The sequence below is a fragment of the Vanellus vanellus genome (genome assembly GCF_965231255.1).
Source record: "Vanellus vanellus genome assembly, chromosome: 4".
NCBI classification, from domain to species: Eukaryota; Metazoa; Chordata; class Aves; order Charadriiformes; family Charadriidae; genus Vanellus; species Vanellus vanellus.
Genome location: NC_138909.1, coordinates 13,002,719 through 13,023,007, shown reverse-complemented (window position 1 = coordinate 13,023,007; position 20,289 = coordinate 13,002,719). Strand labels below are relative to the sequence as shown.

General features: G+C 43.9%; 1 protein-coding gene across 3 annotated transcripts in view; it reads left to right on the top strand.

Annotated features, from left to right (window-relative positions):
• Positions 1 to 20,289, top strand: part of ELF2 (E74 like ETS transcription factor 2) — a 37,939-nt gene that overhangs the window by 14,662 nt on the left and 2,988 nt on the right. Inside the window, exons 1-4 of one of the 3 annotated variants that reach the window (XM_082482637.1) lie at positions 6,595 to 6,658; positions 13,886 to 13,999; positions 15,014 to 15,187; positions 16,924 to 17,010. In XM_082482637.1, coding sequence (XP_082338763.1) covers positions 6,601 to 6,658; positions 13,886 to 13,999; positions 15,014 to 15,187; positions 16,924 to 17,010 — 433 coding nt within the window. In that variant the 5' untranslated portion in view covers positions 6,595 to 6,600. Of the gene's footprint in view, positions 1 to 6,594; positions 6,659 to 12,930; positions 13,044 to 13,885; positions 14,000 to 15,013; positions 15,188 to 16,923; positions 17,011 to 20,289 lie in introns of those variants that run through there. The other 2 variants (XM_082482638.1, XM_082482636.1) reach the window with 2 other exon arrangements.

Here is a 20,289-nt window from a genome sequence, read left to right as displayed (position 1 = left end):
TTTAGTTATTCGTGCTTCTTTCTGTCTCGATGTGTCTTCTGCCATTACGATTAAAACTGCTTCCTTCTGACTTCTTTTATGTGAATTTGAGCCTGTAATCTCTTTTGTTTATCTCAGATCTAAGTTTTCATCAGTTGTTAAATATCATATACTAAGAAGTCAGTATTAGATCTGGTTAGAATCTTACCTTTGATTATGGCATGTGTATGTAAGGGGTAAACAAAACAGTCTTATCATTCATTCTGTCCAGACATCATTTGATTAAACTGGCTCTTACAAAAAATGAGTTAACATGAACATCTGGTGTACGGGTTGGTAGTGCTGTCATATCCTATTGATGGAAGTTCGTTTCCTTACACTTACAGCTTGATGAGAATTTTCAAAGTGGAGAGCAGTTTGCCTTAGAAGACTGTGCTGACTATGAACAAGAGTTTGGACATTCTAACAACTTGATTAAACTCTGGGCTTAAGTTGGTACGGCCTTCATCAAAGAGCTAAGATGCAGCCCATTAGCTAGATAAAAGCAAGATAAAACTTTGCATGCAGTGCTTGCTGTGCTGCAAGAGTTAGATGTGTCTAACACATTCGTGGGTTAAGAATTTACCCTTTGAATGTGAGCTCATTTTATTTTTGACACCATGCTGCTGCTACGTCAGTGTGAGTTCTCACTCTGCCAAGAAATCCATTGCGTTTTTGCTAGTTAAATATTGATGATGGTGAAACAAAATGATCCCCCTCCCATTGCATGTGCTATTGTATAGCACTTGGAGCGGTTACGCCAAGGGCATATACAGCTGTTCTCCGTAATGTTCTTAATTCAGAAACAAAATTCAACTGCAGCTTAAGTTTTATGTCATTTTTGGTTTTTCCTTTTCTGAGAAATTAATGAAAAGGGCCGTGCAGCTGCTTTATGGATGATAATATTTTTACATAACAGTAACAGCCTGGTTGTGGTATCCAGTTCTTTCTAGATTTCAGGTTTCTGCCTTGCTGCATTCAGTGATCCATTCATACTGAAAGAACACTGCAAGACTAAGTATTTTGTAATAAAGCCTAATTTAACTACACATTTCGGGCATAATTTTTACTTCCTGAGGTTGATGCAAGGCTAATTGAATGGCTTGTTTGTGTGAGGCATTGCAGGTTGGACTTCATATGTACAGATGCACTCTCCTCTAAACTCTCAACTCTGGTTGCAGCTGGGAGTGAGAAATTGTAGGATGTTACTATGAAGACTCAGCCACAGCATTCTACTAATGTAAGCCAAAAAATTTTGTGGTTTGTATCTTGAAATTGGAATGCAATATGGCATGCCAAAACCATCATAGTATGAGCGCACAAGTGGTTAGTGGTCTTTATTGATCAAAAATATAGCGACTAACTTGAAAGTAGTAATTTTTAAAGGTGATCTGCACATTAAAAGGGAAATTGATCCTAGAATTTCTTGTCAGCTACACAGTACAGCCATATGTGTTTGGGTGGGACATTTAGTTGTTGTAATGATTCAGAGGGCTTATAGAATAGACATTTGTTGTTATCAGAGGAGTCTTAGGGAGTTGCGTAAATGCTAGGTCTTGAACAGAGAAATCGCTTGATGGTGGCACAGTTTCTCAAATACTGTCAATTTTGTAAAACGTTGTAATGTGCTATGCAAATACCTGATTTATTATTGACTGCTGGACTGCCCTGAAATGAAGGAATTTCATTATAAGGCAGGGAAGTGCATATATCAGTTGTTAGTTTTGTTTTGTTTTTGTTTGAGGTAGCCAAGTTTTCTAATTCCACATTCACAAGTAATGGTGCTGGAATGTAGACGCTTGCTATTTTGAATAACTCCTTTTCTGTTTGTCAAAGTATCAAATCCTGAGAATACATTTGTTTTTTTGTGTGCAATCACTAATTGCCATATGAACAGTGACACCAGGATCCTGAGTCCACTTAAAGGTGCAGATTGTGACAGTCTCGTGGCTTTGGTATTGTTAGACTTCATATGGTGTAGTCGAGAAGATAAGCTTGGCATGGTCACAGGCCCTCAGTATTTCCCTGGTTCCTCCAGGGACACTTTATGGTTATTTTGCTGTTACTTTTGCAATTTTCTACTGTGGAATCCACAGTGGATGGTAATGATTATGCTGATATGCTGATAAAGGAGACTGCTGCACCTTCTTGCATGTTTCTGCAATCTGTTTCTTTGTATTGTTACCCTTTGCAATGCAGTAATAATTATCAACAGTTTGATAGCCTGCTGTTGATGGCAGCAACCAGGTCTGTAATTATTAGATGTGAACTTCTTCAGCATCCTGGGCAAAGCTGACTTTTCTGTAACTATTTAAAATTCATAGGCAGTTTTGGCACTTGGGACAGGGGATGCCCAGACTTCTGAAGTTACGTGAAACTTTTTGGCTTAGTTGGCATTTCAGTATTGTTCTTCTGTTATAATTTATAGTTTCTTATGTAGGTTGCAAATACTACCCTCGAATAGATTACTGTCTACCCTTGACTACTTACTTAAATGTAGTCAAACAAACCACCTCTGTAAGAATAAGTCGCTGGTTTATGATAATTCTCTTCTCCCAGGGTGGCTTTGTCATACTAGAATACAACTGGAATCCTCTGTGGCTAAAAGTAATTAAATACGTGGGTTTTTAATTTCTGCTTCATCTACTGTCATTGAAGGAAAAAGGTACCATTGAAAGATTGTACTTTTAGCATTTCAAGTTACAAAGCTTGTGAAATAGTTGTCTAAGAGAAACCACAGTCTATTACCGGACAACATTTTCAACATATTTGCCAGAACTGTGGGAAAGGCAACTTTACATGGGAGAGTATTGGAGAGTAGACTGACAGTTCCTCTGTAGCCACTGAATGCTGTATTAGTTTTGAAGACGGTTCAAGAACATGCTTAAGATAATTGATGATCCTACTCCCATCTACTTCAGCAGCTCTGCTGAAACCTTCCAGTTTTTCATATTTTGAATTTCTACATCTGCTGTCTTGCATGCAATTAATCACATCCAGCTTCTGGATGTGACTGAGCAGTGAAGTAGTAGTGAAGCTTATTTCCCTTAATGTGAACAAAGTTGTCCATATCACTTAACAAGAAAGCACGAGTTGATAGATATTTTACTCCTGTGTTTGTACAAGTAGGGAGATGCAATTCACTTGGGTGTTCCTGTTGTCCAGGTTCCTTATATACCAAAGACTGTGACGGGCACAGGGATGGAGGTGCTGTCAGCTAAAAATGTGATTACTTGTTATTGTCTTGAAATTACTTAAGACTTACGTTTAGTACATTCCTGTGTGTCATAAGCATAGCTTTGAATGGTAGTTTTCCTGCATATTAGAACGTGTTGATTTTTTTTTTTATCCTGGCAGTTGGTAGATGTAACATGTGAGCGTGTAGGTCTACCTGGCTGTCTTGGCAGCTGAGCTTATGGTTTAAAAAATTACAATAAAGCTTAATCTCTGTACACTCCAACAGTTAAAAAAAAAAGGCTAATAAATATGTTTCTCTCTGACAAAGAATGATGCTGTTCATGGATTTGTTTCTATATATTTTTTCTAGTTTTTTCATGCCAGAGAAACGTAAGTTAATCTGCAATTTCATGTGGTCCTGTTATATTACAGTAAATATTTCTTGTCTCGTTGGGCCACCCACCACTCTGAGTAGATTTTGTATCCCTCTTTGTTAGCCTTCTGTCTAAAAAGGAGGCTTTAAAAGAGATTAAAAAGTTAAGTGCGTGTTTACTTTTTTCCACTATTGACTGTCGTTTTCCCCTGAAACAGTAAGATTTTATTGGCATGGCAAATCAATTAGTGTTCAGCATAAAATACTGGAAATCACATAGTTTAAACAGACGGAACTGTAAAACTTCTGGGGAAAATCACATTCCCCCTTGAAAACAGTGTTATGCTTTAATACTATACTCACATAAATAAGTTGGGCACAGGTCAAAATTATAACTTCATAGATTTATTGTAGTTGCTTACAGTATAATCTTGAAAGTGCGTAGGCTTGGCCTTTTTTCAGCTGGCTGGAATCCCGTGGGCATTCGGGGATACTCTCTCTGTGTGCGATCAGAGAGAGCGAAGAATCAGAATAATGTGTGCAGCTGTTCGAGTCCATTTGATGTGAATTGGCAAGCACTCTGCTAAGTCTGTGCTCGCAGTAGTAAATAAATGCCACTTAAAAAACGGCATTGATGTTTTATACTCTTTTTTTATTATTATTATTAATTTCGGACACATGGTCTTTGTCAAAAATTACACACGCAGATCACTTGAATGCGTTTATTCAAGGAGTCCACATATCTTAGGCAAAACTTCATTCTACCCGTAGGGGGTAGAGAGAACAACTTGGATATGAGTCAAACGCTTCAGTTTACGACTGGAAGTTGCAATCAGTAAACAATCCTCACTGAATTAATTGGCAAACAGTAAGGCAGCAAACTATGAATGCATCTTTTCCAAAGCATCTCACTGTGAACTCCTATTGACACAGGTCTGGATCTTCAGAGGTGTTTAGTGTCTCGGTGCACCTTTTGATCTGGATCTAATCTGACAAACTATTCTTAAGGTGTTCTATTGCAAAGAAGTGTGGGTGAATTTTGATTTTTAGCAACAGTAGGTACACAGGACAAAGTGATGTGAGTACACAGTTATTTCAGTACTTTGGGATGTAAGCTGAATCTATGGTGTTGCTGAACTACACTGCCACTAGAGGTTTCCTCTTCAATTTGAGGATGTTTTAGTGAAGTTTTACTGCACATTGAAGTGTGCGCCTACTTAAAATGCCTTTACTTGTCCTTGGGCTTGTCTCCATTAGAAAAATCTCTGCTGGAGAATACAGCAGAGTCCCCTAGTGGAAATCCGCTGACAGAAGGAATTCTTGTTCACGCTGCTATTCCACCTCTCTGAATAACATAAGCTGACAGGAGCACTCTGCTCTTGGCAGAGCTGTATCTGCATGAGAGCTTTTTGCCGTCACAGCTGGCTGGAGAGTGCCTTTTTTGTCCATGCCTCTGGCTGGAAAGAGCTGGGCTGGCAAAACTTGAGCACAGAGCTACCTTTAGATATCGTGGCTTGAATGGGAGAATGAGCGATCTCCCTTGCAGGTGCTGTTCATCATCCAGTGAGATGACAAACAAAGTGAAGTCTACAGAATGCCTGAATTTTTAGTTGTGTATATAAATATGGTCATTAAACTGTATTCCTAAAAAGCCTTGAGAGTCGTAGTAGGAGTATGATCTGTCAAAAGTTTGAGGTTCTGAAGTTACCAGTTGGAGGTGATTTGTGCTGGGTACTATTCTGTGATTTCTGTGCTGGGGAAGAACGCCTCTCAGTTCTTGCTTGTGATCTAGATCCTACGACTGCTCAAACTTGAGAGGGGGGGTGAGATTCCTTTTGGTCAGATGGATGCAGCTGGTGCCCTTCACCATGTTCTAACAGAGCTGTGAAGCTGTTGTGTACAGGAAAGTCTCTTTGGGCAGTCAGTGGTTGCTCGAGCCTCCTAATAATGGTTTAACAATATAGGCCTGGCCAGGTGTGTGTGGCGTTAACGAAGGACTTCCTATATATGACCTCCGTGCATAGCTCCGTGTAGGATGTGCTTTGCTTTAATTGGCGTAGCTGCTCTTTACACGCAGCTCTGGTGTGACCCTGGGAAGGAGCAGCACGGGGGGGCTCGGCCGGGAAGCTTGGAGAACACGTTCTTGTGACTGCTGCTTCTGTCCGGCCGCAGCGTGCCGGGGGCCTGGCGGGGAAGGCTGCGGTGTTAGTAGAGCAGGTGGCGCTTCAGGTGGGAGAGGACACAACCCTAAAAAAATGGTGGTGATGATGTTTTCTAAGTAAGAAAGCAACGCAACTTTCTCCCCCCCCCCCAAATCTGCTCGATTTGGTGAAGGATGGGGCCTCTGGCTAACTGGAAAAGGCATCTAAAGTCTAAAGTTCCCTTGGAGTGAGGGAGATGAGGGGCATCGCATTCCAGAAAGACTGAAGTTTTCTGGCAAAATACTGACTAGAGTAGGTAGCCCAGGAACTTGCCGAGGAGAAAACTTGTCCGTGTGTTCGTGGTGGCCTGGGTGAGGCCCATCGGGCGCATCCCCAGAGAAGCGCTGCCCCGGAAAGGAGCTTTATCGGTACGCGGGGTGCCGCGAGGAGGCGGCGGCGGTCGCCGCTCGGGTCTGTGCCGGGGCGGCGGGGACTCCTCGCCCCCCTTCCGCCCCGGGACGCGCCCCCGGTCGCCCCCCCGGGGCTATGCGAAGCGGCGGGGCGGGGAGACGCCGCCCGCGCCCCGGGGCTCCGGCGGCTTCCCCCGCCCGCGGGCGGCCCCGCGCTGCGGCGGCGGCGAGTGCCGGCGCGGCACTTCCTGTCTGAGGCCGGCGGCGGAAGGATCGCGTGCGCCGCGCCGCGCCGCTCCGCAGGAAGCGCTCCCGCCGCCGCTCCCGCCGCTGCCGCGCCGTGGCGGTGCCCGCCGCGCCGCGCCGCCCTGCCCTGCCCGCCGCCCCGCGGGAGCGCGCTTCTCCCGCCGGCGCCGCCGCCGGCCTCTGCCGGCGCGCTCCCGCCCGCCGGTCAATGTGAAGCCGTTCCGGCAGCGTAAACATGGCGACGTCCCTGCATGAGGGGCCCACGAACCAGCTCGACCTCCTCATCCGGGCCGGTAAGCGGCACCGCGCCGGCGGGGGCGGCGGGAGCGGGGAGGACGGGGTGTGCGTGTGTGTGTGTTGAAGGGGTGGTGGTGGTGGGGGGGAGCGGCGGCGCACGCCGCGCTCCGGCGGCGGGCGGGGAAGCAATGGAGGGCAATCAGGAAGTGATCACCTTGGTAGCCACCGGCTCGGCGTGCGGCCGGCGGCGGCGGCACCTGCCCCCCGGGCGGGCGGCCCCACTACCGCCGCCGCAGCGGAAGTTGTGGCGGGACGGGCGGAGGAGTTTTGCGGGATTTGCGCGGCCGGAGTGAGGAACCAGGAAGTGTGCGGAGATTGTTGTCCTCCCGCCTCCCCCGGCCCGGCCCGGCCCTCCCCTCCTCCCGCCGCCGCCACGCTGTCTGAGCAAGCAGGCCGAGCGCCGCGTACCGCACGCAGGGCCGCGGCCCGGTTCCCCCCCCCCCGGTGCCCTTTTAAACTCTGCGCTGGCGGCGGCGGCCCACGTGTGCGGGGCGGGGGGGGCGGGGGAGAAGCGGCGCGCGGAGGGGGGGGGGGGACACGACGGGGGGGACGGCGTCCCCTCCCCCACGCGCGGTGCGTAGCGGAAGCGGTGCGTTCTCCCCGGGGCCCCCCGAGCGGGAGGGGCGGTGCGGCGCGGCCGCCGCGCGCCAATGGGAGGCGCCGCCGTTGGCGGCCGGAGGGCGGCGGGGCGGGGCGGGGCGCGGCGGCCGCCAATGGGCGCGCGGCGGGCGGCGGAGTGGCGGCTCCCCGCGGCGCTGACGGGGCGCGCACGGAATTGGAGGGAAGCGGAGTGTAAACACGGAAGTGGGGGCGCCGCTGCCGCCGCCGGGCCGCACGTGGCTGCCCCTCCTGGCGGCGGGGGGAGGGGGACACACGACACACACACAGGGCTTCAGTCCCCGGCTGGAGCGTGATCCCGCCACCGACCCCGCCAGGAGGGGCCCGGGCCGCGCTGCCGGCGAAGGCGGGAAGGGTCCGGCGGAGCGGGGCTCTGCGGGCAGCCCGCGGCCAGAGAGGCGGGAGGAGGCGAGGCGCCGCAGTGCCGTTCGCTACCGCCGGGCCGTACAGGTGTCGCGCACCTCCCGGCCCCATCGGGTCCTGAAGCCCCGGTCGCTGCCGGGACGAGGGCCGTTTACCCGAGCACTGGCACCATGTTGGGGACGTGTCCAGAACCGGGCACAGTTTGGTCTCTTTTTTTTTTTTTTTTTTTTTTTTTTTTTTAAGTCTGCCGCTTGTAACGACGGGATGCTCCGGTGATCCCGGGATTTGCCTTTTAATGTCAGGCCCAGGGAAAACACAAGTGAGGTCACACCGCTCAAAAGCACAAATACCACGTCAGAGCTTCAGTTCTCCGCAGAAGTCATACCAGCTGTGGTTTTATTTTTGCCTTTACAACGTGGAGCTCAACTTTTTAAAGTAGTTATTGGAAGTCATACGCAGCGGTACGGTGTATAGCGTTATAGGTAGTGAATGGTGTGGTTAGTGCCTGGACACGAGCTAATGGAGAGTATTCCTTACTGCTGGGTTTGCGTTGATGCGGCGGTAGGTCTGTGCGAGCATGAAGGTGCACTAAAGGTAAACGCTCCGTCATTTAGCAATTTGTTAAGATACCTTTTGAAAAAGCAGGGCAAGTCAGCTAGTCTCTGCAATGGTTTATTTCATTTAATGTGGAAAAACACCCGGGGTGTTTTGGAGGGAGGGGAACAAACCCCAGAGACACCCTCTCACCCCCCCTTCCCCAACAAAGAACTCTTCTGCTGCAGAATGGAAAAAGCAGAGCGTGTCATAAGCATTTAGACGCTCTCCTGTGTAGGATGGAGAAGACAGTTTCCCTTTGCTGGTAGAACACAACTCCGATTTCTGCAGGGCTCGCTGCTGCAGGAGATTTCATTTAGCTGCTTTTTAAATTTTGGTTGTCGATGAATAGAGGACATTTAAATAGTTGATTATTGTGTCAACAGCTTCTTAAGTCAATGCAACTAGATTGCTTGTGAGCCAACCCTTAGATAAATAACAAATGACCTTTGTATTGCTCTTTCTGATGTCCTTAGCCCAGCCAACTTAATTATTTTTTTATTTTTTTATTTTGATATTTGCATTGTATTGAGGGACACAGATACCTACACGTCTAGTATTCCCATCGTTGTGCTATCAGGATACCATATCTGTTTACTTATTTATGTATGTAAATGGTATCACGTGGATTTAAGAGAGGAATCCTTTATCCTGAGGGATTATATTAATTATACCTTGCCTTTTCCTGTGGCTGCTGGCCTCAGTGTTGAGAAAACTTCAGTGTTTGGTAACTGTGGGAAGAAAGCTGGACCAAAATTGTTACTGCTTAAGGTTATCTTAATTGCTGGTTGTAAAAGCAACTCCTAAATGGCTTTACAAAGATATGTTTTGGCTTTGTAGCTAATATTTCTCTCGATATTGGGTTGATAACATATGGCTCACAGGGAAACAAGTGTTTGGAGACTATTGCTCTCATCTTCCTTATTGATCGCAGATACGCAGTGGGTTATGTATCATCCTTAAATTGTATGCAGCTGAAAGTCTTTTGAACGAACAATGCCAGGCTTAGGGAATTATTAAAAACCCAAGGAATTGCTCTTCAGTTTCTGAACAAATGTCTGCCATAAAACAAGCAGTAAACTGAAAATGCCTTCTTTTCCAGTCAAGTGTTGCATACCGAAAGATTTCTGGGTATTACCTGTACAGGCAATTCAACTGTTTTTAATTAAAATGCTGCTTAAGCACTGTTGCTACCTTCCACTGCTGTTTACTGTGGTCTTTTAAACGCTGAGATAAAACAAGCATGTGAATGCCAATAAACTTTAATGAGGTCTGTTAGCGTATGTGTAGTCACTCTTGACTGAGTTCCATGCTTGGAATTGTGAATTCTTCATTAAAGTATTGTTCTGGTTGCCTGATAGTATTAAAGGATAAGCTATTGTAAATCAGGTGCTACAGTTAAGTGTTGACCTTGTAAATGCAGACATTGATAGCTCTTCAGATAAAGAGAGGGGAGCTATATCGAAGTTTCAAAAAGTACCATTTTGAAAATTTCAGTCCTTTTTTCCCCCCCTCTCATCACTTGCTTTAATTAACTTTGTTACTCTTGTTTTATGTTAAAACTGGGGGCGTTGTTTCAAAATGGATATGTTGCCAGTATTCTCTTCTGTAAAGCTAAAGCACGGTCCTGTCAGACTTAATTACCAAGTTTGGTATTTTGTAACAGCTGTTGAGAGCCTTGAATAATCTACTGTACACCCTATTTGTTTAGAAAGTGGAGCTATAAGACATTAGGTCAACAGTGAAGATAGACATCGACTAGCGTAGTTAACTGTTTACATTTTAAAAATTGAAATTACTTTCTTTTCTAAGAGGACTTTTTTTTTCCTGAATGCAAACCAGAAGCTTTTTTTTAATGAAATGTTTTAAAATAAAGTGCTAAGTAATCAGATTCCTTCATAAAAGCGGTAAGATGAGATTTGGTTTAAAAGAATGAAAGATAAGTGGTGGTGTTAGCTCTGATGTGTTCATGATCGATAAATGGCAGTTCTCATGTTATTCAGTTACCAAAGTCTGGAAAACTTACTTCCATCTGTGTAAATCACTTTACTTCGTTTGGGCAAGTGATATTCTTCCTGAAATGAGTATATAGAAAATTTGTGAATCGGGCATTTTTAGAGAAAGGAGTCATATACGTTATTCTTTGGTTAGAAATTTTTCTGCCTGCTGTGATAACTGTGCTTGTGCATCACAACCTTGGCTTCAGTGAGAGAAGATTAAGGTTGCTGTGATGATGTATGTTTCTACGGCACAAGCGTTACGAGCCTGAAAGGTACGGCACAGTAAATAACCGCCAGCAATTTTCTGTGATGATGGCATTTGACTGAAGTTGGCTTTTTTTAATTGTGGAATCCTACTCCTTTGGGTTGCTTTTTTCCCCCCTCTGTCTTTATTGTGAGAAGTGCTGCCAAGTGTTGTGATACAAGCGTAGTTTAGTTGCCAACGCTTGATCTAGTCATCTGCAAGAAGAGCCGCCTGCTTTTCTCTTCTCCCATCCCCTCTCTGAGGGAACGTGTTCCCTCACTTCATCTTTCAGGATATCTTTTCTAGCTCTGTTTTTCATCACACCTTCAGACTGAGCATTCTGACTTGCTGTCTTCTGTTAGTTAGACGTTTTTTAGCATGGAAAAAAAAGACATTTTATGTAAAATTTGTATTGAGATACAAATTTGCACTTTTCTCTTCCAAATGTGTTGGTGCAATAATGTTTCCTGAGCACAGCTGAAAATTCCTAACGCTCACTGGGTAGACAGACGCTTCTGAGGCTAAAACCATGGACTGGCAAAAGGAGAACGTAGGTAGCTGAGAAGACTTCAGACTTGGTAGTAGCACTCATTTCAGTAAGTATTGTAATAGATGGCTTTTTGGCAATGTTAGGTTAGTTTGTTAACTGTCATGATAGACAGACAGCACGTGTGCCCCAGCTATAGCCAGAAGTGTTACTATTTTTTGCTTGATGCTTTTTAGGTGGCAATTTTAGTGGAGACCTGAGTAACTGATGTTGGAAAAACACTTGTGAAGTTTGTATTTTCAAATGTCGGAGGCTTTTGAGGAGTAGATAGTGCTATTTTTATTGGAAGTGGGAGGGTTACTTATGGCAAAGGTTGGGTGGCTCCTTTGCTCCTTGGCTCTGTTGTTGGGGTATTGCAGCCTTAGTCCCTAATGCTGGGGAATGCTGCATCTCCTTTCCCTGCTCTCTAGCCCCTCAGCAGCATGCCATAATACTGGAAAAGTACAAAGATGGCTTTCAGCTATCTTTTTTGCCTCATTCCTGCTCTCTGCTAAGTACATCATACTTGCAGTGTAGCATCAAAACTGTGCCCCATAGGAAATACTTTGGATACAAAAGTAGGAAAATTTTGTATGCTTTTAAGCATTTAGGAGTAAATTACTTGAATAAGTTAATTCAGTACGCTCTTACAATTGAAATTTGGCAACTGGTCTTTGAGTTTCTTCGGAGAAGTCCTTTATGTAGTGAACCTGATACCTGCACAGAAGCAAGCTAACTAGTTGTCCCGAAAATGGTAACCAGCAGAAACAGAAATAAAAATTGTGCGGCGCTCTGCTGCGGGGGAGGCGGAGGGGTTGGTGGAAAAGCTTTGCTGACCTGCTTTAAATCTTTTTTCATACTTCTGAATAATAGCGTGTTAAATCCTGATTTGGACTTTCTAATTTCAGTATCGGTGTAGAATAGATGCATTTATAATGACTAACTGAATATTGCTCCTGTATTCTGGTGATCAGTGGAAAGTTTTATCCAATAGATGAGGGGAAACTTAATCATCGATTTCTGTGCAACTGAAGCTTCTCTTTAGAAAGAAAAATGTTTAGGCAGACGGTTTTCTGCAGGGCCACTCAGTTTCAGCGCGGGTGTCCAGCCTCCGACTCAGGACACCCCCAGACTACTGCTTGGGAAAGAAACAGCACGTTGCCCAGGCGCGGGGAGCACCCGGGACCTGCAGCTGGGGAAGGGGCTCACGGTGCAAAACTCTCGCTGATTGCCACCGATTATCTAAGGGACAGAGGGTGCAATAGAGACCCTCTCCTTTAGCGTGATTTTCCTGTGCTCTTAGGTAGGCTTTTGTTGTTCCTGGCCTGGGGTGAAGCAGTGGTGGAATGTCAGCTTTATCAGGCGTCTACTATGCCAAAAGATAAAGGCCCCTAAATAGCGTCCCAGGAGAGGGCTGTGGTGGGAATCCCAGCAGTCAGCCAGCGGGTGGGCAGCTGGGCTGGTTCAGCGAGACGTTTCAGCCGCCCGGAATTTTGCATTTGTGCTTCTTCCAGATTTCGTTCACTTTCAGCTTCTGGTTTATATGTTTAGACTGCAGGATAGTAGCTTTTTCAAGTTTTTAATCCTTGCGTTTAAATATTTAAACTGCAATATGCTGCAAGGTTTTTTTTTTTTTCCCCCCGTGTGTGCCCGCATGAATCTGTTTGTAATCCAGTGTTTTCTTAAGTCAGAAGCAGCGCTAGCAGTATTTTCCCCTGCTTTTCACTAAACAAACCTCAAGTCGTTTCTTAGGAGTCTTACTATCCTGTTTTCAGTAACAGGATAGGTGCCTCGAAGTTCTCGTAGAGAATTATTACAGAATCCTCTTTAGTTCTCTGACGCTGGAGATAGGTGACCCTGCTTACGCTAAAGATAGATTTCCTGGGCTGCCGGCTGCCTCGCTGGAGCGGTTCAGCTTTGAGCAGATGGCCATAAATGGAAAGAGCAACTGGAGAGAGCCGGCGTACCTTAGAGAGAGCGTGCGTGATGTGCAACAGGTGTTTCTGCAGTCGCCGCTTTTAAAAACTTTTGCAAGGGTGAGGAATATAGAGTTGGCTGGGAATAGGGCTGTACTTTTGATCGATAAGTTGGGGTTTTTGTTAGTGTTGCTGCTGTGCTCAAGTTGCTGTCATCTGCGCTGTATCACACTTAAACGTGCTCTCTTGAAGTGACTTCAAATTATTTTTGATTAGTTACTTAGTTTTCATAAACTTTCAGAACTTTAAAAAAAGAGATGTTTTTACCTTCTTCCTTAGTTATTGCTTAAACCGCCCCCCCCCCCCCCCATAGTGTTTGTTACGCTTTGTGTTTTGTTTTTTAACAAGCAAGCCTGCTAAACCCAGCTCACAGGTATTTTTAATGTCAGAAAATGAAACTGGATATGTCTGTTTTGCAAACTAATCTTGTATTTGTGTGTGTATATGTATATTTATCCAAAGAGACTGAAAACCGGAAGAGAGGTCACCTTTAGGTTCTAATGGGGTAATAGTTGGAGATGGTCCTACTTCTCTGCTCTGCTGTTTCAGTTTGTAGCTATCTTCATTACAATCTGGTTTGTTCTGGTTAACTTGAAGGCAGAAGACAAATCCCAGAAGCCTGCTTCTGTAAACTCTTGAACGCCTCACAGAAATGAGGAGTTTGGTTGTGAAACAGGCATCTAACAAGAAATCTAATTTAAGAAGTGACAGTGTTGGTACTGCTTGTCTCATGTCTTCCTAAATATTTCTGTTGTTCAGGAAGGTATAAAAGGTGAGAAGACACCTGACAGTTTTGGGATTGTTATGTTTAAGATTGAGTAGTGCAGTTGTACAGTGATAACATGTGGACTTTTATAAGTAATCTGTTCTCATTAATTTTTTTTTTTTTGATCCTTCTACAGTGGAGGCATCGGTTCATGGAAGTAATGTGCACTGCACGGATAAGACAATTGAAGCTGCAGAGGCCTTGCTTCATATGGAGTCTCCTACCTGCCTGAGAGATGCCAGGAGTCCTGGTATGTCAGCCACAGTTTCTGCTCTGTGAGCCGTTTCTCCTTCCACTTGTTAGTAAAACAAGCAAATTAGGAAACCTGCTTCTGTGGAGAACTGTGTGCTGTTTAAAACAGTTGCTTGCTTATTTCAAAACTACTGGTTTGTTTGAGTTTCTGCGTGATTTCTCCACCCTGGAACAAGCGTACTTACAGATTAAATCGTTTATCTCAAAGGGGTTGTTGGGTAGAGATCCTTGAGTAGCTACGCATTTAAAATGAACTTTTCTGTCTGAACATCAGGAAATACTTTTCCACTGTGTAGGTGACTGAGCACTGGCACAGGTTGCCCAGAGAGGGTGTGGAGTAGTCTCCATCCTTGGAGATGTTCAAAAGCCGTCTGGACGCAGTTCTGGGCAAGCGGTTCTAGGTGGCCCCACTTGAGCAGGGGGTTGGACCAGATGACCTCCAGAGGTCACTTCTAACCTCAACCATTCTGTGGTTCTGTGAATTTGACATTTTAAATTGCTAAAATAACTCTTTATTTTAAGGGAAAAGTATGTTAATCTGTTTTTCTATTTTAGAAATAATATCTGAATACACAGTGTTGCAAAGTGTTACCAGTTTAAAAAAATTAAACTCGACGATTACTTTAACTTGGCGTTCATTTGTTCTGAAGTTACTTAATATGTGTTGGATGAGATGATGGTCAAACTGAAACCCAAAAGCTACAAAATAGGAAATGGAGGTTGGAATAAGCATCAAAGATTAAGCTCTGATTTGTTTTATTTAAAGTTGAGTTTAGTTCTAAAGAACATCAGTGTGATACTTGTCTTACGCCTAACAATACTGGCAAGCATGCATGTTTTTGGCAATTGCATTGATTTTCTAGGTGACAGGTTGTTGGAGCAGAATCTTGCTATGCTATTGCATATCCTTCGTTTAAAATAATTTCATGTAAGTTACGTTAAAATAGTAAGGTAGAAACTTCATCAGACACTCAGATAATCTTTTTTTTTTTTTTTTTTTCTTCCCTGATAGTGGAAGTTTTTGTCCCTCCTTGCGTGTCAACCCCAGAATTTATCCATGCGGCCATGAGACCTGACGTAATCACAGAAACTGTGGTGGAGGTATCAACGGAGGAATCTGAACCAATGGATGCATCTCCTGTTCCAACTTCCCCTGATATCCATGAACCAATGAAAAAGAAGAAAGGTATGTATGGCTCTTCATAGCAGCAGTCTCAAAATTTATTTCTGATGTGCACTGCAGCAGATGGTACACTTGATACTGGTGGAGATAGGTTAGGTGATCTGATTTCTCTGCTCATATAATCAGACTGATTGGAGTCTGAAATGTGAGTTCTTAGACAATTAGTCTGCAACAAGAAAAAAGAAAAAAAGTAGCAAGAGAATGGGCTTCGCCAAGACATAAAGGAAAATGATGTCTTCGTTGTGTTTTTTAAGCACAGTTTACGCAGGGGAGGAAAGGTAGAGGAGGATTCAAAGAGGTCTTGTAACTACTGGTAACTACTTGTAACTTGGGTAACTACTGGTGTCTGAAATATTTGAACATTTGGAGAGTGAGTAGACTCGGGGATCTTCTAATGAAACAGCAGGGTAAATACTAACTTACAAAATCATAAATCAGTTTACAAATCAGAACAAGGTCTTCCTTGTGAGAGAAGTATCTTATTTGTCTGATTGGTGTGTCTTGGAGGAGAAACTACTCAGAACAGTGTTTGAGTTCTAAGCATTCAGCTAGCAAATGAGAGGTTGGCGCCCGGTCATTACCGGGCAGATTGCATTACAGGGCTGTGCTCAGGAAGCTCTGAAATTTTGTGCTGGCTATTTTGTTAAATATTCTTTTCCTATTACAGAGCCCAAATCCCTGCTTTTAAGTGTGTAAGGTCATTCAGCTGTAGTTACAGAGCCATAACTTTGGTCTTCATAATTAATGCCTTTTGAAATTCAGTGTTTAATGAAGAACGTTGTTCATCAGCAAAAATTAACGCTCTCATGCCTGAGGTGGGAGAGTTAATCGTTGCTGCTTGCCTTTAACCGAAGGCAGAAGCGTGGACTTGTTGACAGCCTGCTGCCGTGAGGTATGATCCTCTTCCCTGCTGGGACCTGTTTACCTTAAGTAAAAAGGTCACCGAAGTGTGAAAGGATGAAGAAGCCGCAGGTTTTGCTGGGAGAGGATTTCCCTGGCTCGGGAAGGTAGGCAGCTCTGAGCCTGCCGCCTGCGGAGGAGTCCCCTCTTAAGCCTCCTGGCAGGGGCTGGCAGAGGGTAGGAGGAGGCGTGTGGGAGCCCTGCCAGCCCGCAGCGAGCCGGGGCAGGGCAAGCAGGCAGGTGGGGGCTGCGGCCCAGGTGGGCTTCCAGCACCGCTGTCCTGCATGGCGGAGGCTGCGGGTGCCGTTTTGTAGCCCTCTTGGTGCTCCGCCGTATGTGAATCCCGTGCGGCACCACTCGCACGCTGAGTGGAAGCTTTTACCTATGGCTTTTAACAGGCAGGTGCAAGGTGGAAATAAATGTTCGTGATTTCAGTAGTCAAATTTCTCAGGAAAATGGATGCTTTGATCAACAACCATGCTAGAATGCCAAAAACAAAGCAGAAGAAGAAATAATACATTTCAGAGTAAAACAGTCACTGGACTAAAAGAATGCAAATAAATTGTAGTTTACTTTATACATTTAGTGCATACCTCACCTGCCCATTAACTCTTCCGAAATTGAGTTAAATCTGCGTATGAAATAAGCAACCAAATGATGAATTGAACTGGATGTGTATTAGTAGTAATCTAAGAATTTAAATTTACCCATACCTGTAGCAAGGAAATTGCAGGGGGGAAAAAAAAAGCATGAATTGCTTCTTTCAGCAAAGCCAAACTTTAAAATACTTTTATTTTACATATGATTAATACTTTTCCCCCCCTCTGTTTTATGTGCAGCTGGCCGTAAACCGAAGACCCACCAATCGACTCTATCTGATGGGTCTCCAGATCTAGGTATAAAGAAGAAAGCTAGAGAAGGCAAAGGTATGTTTTTCCATTTATCGAGTGTTTGAAATGATGCAGTGTATATGTATTGTATCTGTCACAGGATATATACAGATCTTGAAAAGTTTGGTGGGTGAGTTTGTACTGACTTCACTAGAGTTTTAATTTTATTGGGTGTCTCCAAATTTATTTGTACAAGACCTAGCACAAGGATGTGTGGAACTGCTCTAGAAGTGCCCTGTAAGACGCTCTGCAGTTAATAGGCTTTTGGGTTTTTCATTTGCTTTTGCTTTGTGTTTCTTGACTTGTGCTGTCTTTTGTGTTGTGTGTTAACTTACTGCTAGACACGTAATTTTTTTAAGCTTGTTCTCAAGGAGAAGTAGCTTATGGGCGTTCGTAATGGTGATGGTCGAAAATACGTTTTGAGTAGTCAACCAGCAGGGAGACAGACCAGGGCATTTGCTCACAGGTTACCTTTGAGTGGGCGTACAGTGTATCAGCTCTTCCCCCGGTTATAGGTGAAAAATGTGGATCTCTTCCCCACTTACTGCACTGAAAGTTGTTTGGAGATGTTGCTATGGCTAGGAGAAACAAAGTTTAGGGACTTTTCGGTGGCAGCGTACTAGCTGAAAGTGTGTGCAGTGGTCAGCTCCACTATTATTTTGGGATTTGTTTGAAAGCAAGATCTCTGCTGTTTACATAATTCCTTATCTGTGTACAGCTCCTGAGTCGTCACATTTGTCAGTAGGGCAAGGAAGGACAGGACTGACGTCGTGCAGATGTTAGCTCATGAAAACCAGTGCAAACAGTAATTAAACTTCCCTGCAGTGGCCACTGTTGCTGTCTTCGGATTTGGGTGTAGCAGTGGACCTCAAGGAAGGTCACAGATCTTTGCATCTGCTGTACTTAAAAGCACATCTTGTTTAATTTCCTTTTTTTTTTTTTTTTTTTTTGAGTATTCTTAAAGCCTTCTTGGCTCTCTTTCTAATTCTGATTTCACTATTACAGCTTTCCATTATCTGAATGCTACTCGTAAAGTGTCCCAGTTTCTAGTTTGCGGTGCAAATAACTTTGAGAAAGGAGGCCTGTATTTTTGTCTCTTCTAGTTTTTGTCCATACTGGTGATTTCACTATATGACTGTTTGTTTTATGAAGTGCTTTGGTTTTTGGGTTGCGTTTTTTTTTTTTTTTCTGTGGACACTCATAATGATCTAGTTATGTCTCTTGTTGTCACAAGGTCTTTCATTCCATATTTTATGCTACAATTGGCATAAAATACATTTTTTTTTCCTTAATGTAGGCTAAGTTGATGTCCTGCAAAATATTTTGTTCCTGGATTTATTTTTTTGGTATTTATTTAAAAAAATTACTTCCAAATGTAGGCTATTTTCTATGTAGTGTGTTTTTGGAAAACCAGGAATTATTCCTAGAGCTCAGTACTGTCATCAGAGCTAAGTCATGGAGAAGGAGGACAGCAGGTTTTGCACATTGGGAAAGGGGATTGCTTGTTGTCCGTGTAGGTACGTTCCTGATACCTTCTGGTGCAAAGTGAAGCAGCTGCAACTCTGATTTTAATTGTGCCCTTCAGTTTATTATACAGGAGGATCTGGAGACTTCTTAATATTTTTTCTTACAGGGAGATTGTAGTATTTTTTTTGTCCTTAGAGAGTGAATTGGTAGTTTAGGCATGGTTTCTCTCTCCATATTTTGTTTCTCATTTGCATAAATACTCTTTTTAGCAGTTGGAGGGAGCAAAACTGTCTTTGAGCCCCTCCACTTAGGTGCTGGTACCAATGTGACAGTTCATTGATACGCACAATGCCTTGTATCGTTCACATACTTTCTGGCCATTAATCCTTCTATTTTGAGACGACAGCTAACATTCTTAAGTAGCTGGCAGCTGTAATAATTGGCTAGCCATAAAAATTTCTTCCATTGTGCGAAATGAGTAATGTGCTCTGGGCAATCCTGCTTTAGCAGGGGAGTTGGACTAGATGATCTCTAGAGGTCCCTTCCAACTCTGATAATTCTGTGATTCTGTGAAATCTACTCTGTATAGAAGTTAAGGTAGATAATAATCACGTCTAGCTCAGTGGCTGCTTACAGCCCTAGTTAGCGGGAGACCTTTCAGGAGCGGAGATGAGCCGCGTATGCTATTAAATAAGGCTTCTGTCTGCCGAGGGAGGTGTAGTCCATGTTCGTCTACCAGGCTGGACTTAACGGGTGCTTAAGAATGGCACAAATATAAACCCGCTCAGATAATACATTTTAGAGCCATGCCTTTCTCGTCCTCGGGAGTCTGTAAGCTTGGATTCATAGTGTGAGGAAAGTCTGGTTCTAAGGAGAAAGGGTCTTAAAAATGGTTCAAAATTTTATTAAACATTCCTAAAATAAGCCTTTTTTGTTAAACACATAGCAGCTGTAGTTGACGTAGCAGCGTACCAGAAGTATCGCTGGGTCTTACTGGCTGTAATAGATGGCTTCTGAGTAGTATAGGTATTGCGGAGTCCTCCTGTGGGAAAAAAGCTGTTATTTAGGTCAACATAGAGTATGAGGGAAAAGGAAAAACCTGCTGAGTCAGCAGCACCGTTCCCGCAGAAAAATTAAGCACTTAAAGGAATGATTTCTCTTGAAATTTCTGTTTACTTCCTAATACTGAAGTCCACTTTTATTTTTGTGAAGAATCTATTGCAGACCTACAGCATTTGGTGGTGGACCCAGAGATTCCATTTCTGAGGAGCTAAGGGGGAAAAAAAAAAAAAAAAAGATTAATTCCCTAAAATCCAGGATGATTTCAGGATTCCCGAGTTCTCTTGGTGACTCTTTACCCCTATAGGTCCTATTCAGATGTCTCGGAAATCTAGTGGAAGCTGGATTTTGGTAGCTCTTGAATCAGTACTTGCTGTTTATTGGAGTATGTGGTAAAATATATTTATTCTTGTCTATGAGGTGGTCTTCCAGAAGATGGAAATTATAATTTTTTTTTAACCCTTTGAGGTTTTTCAAAGGTAGCTAACTTCTTGTAGTCTGCAACAGTGGTCTTTAACCTGTGTTAGTGTATTTTATTTGTCTTCAGCATGGCATAACAAGTGCTATGCTGGGCCACTAAATCTCAGGAATCAATGACCTTTTTTCGCAAAATAAAAAATTATTTAATTTATTCTTATTTGGCCTATGTGACTCCCTGGAAGCATGATCAAATAAAGAATTGGGATTAACGGTCTGAGGTTATTATTCTTGTAGCTCTTTCTTAGTTTTACCTTCTCAGATAACTTGAGGAGTCTTCTCCAGCTGTACAAATTGGAGTGTGATCTGTTT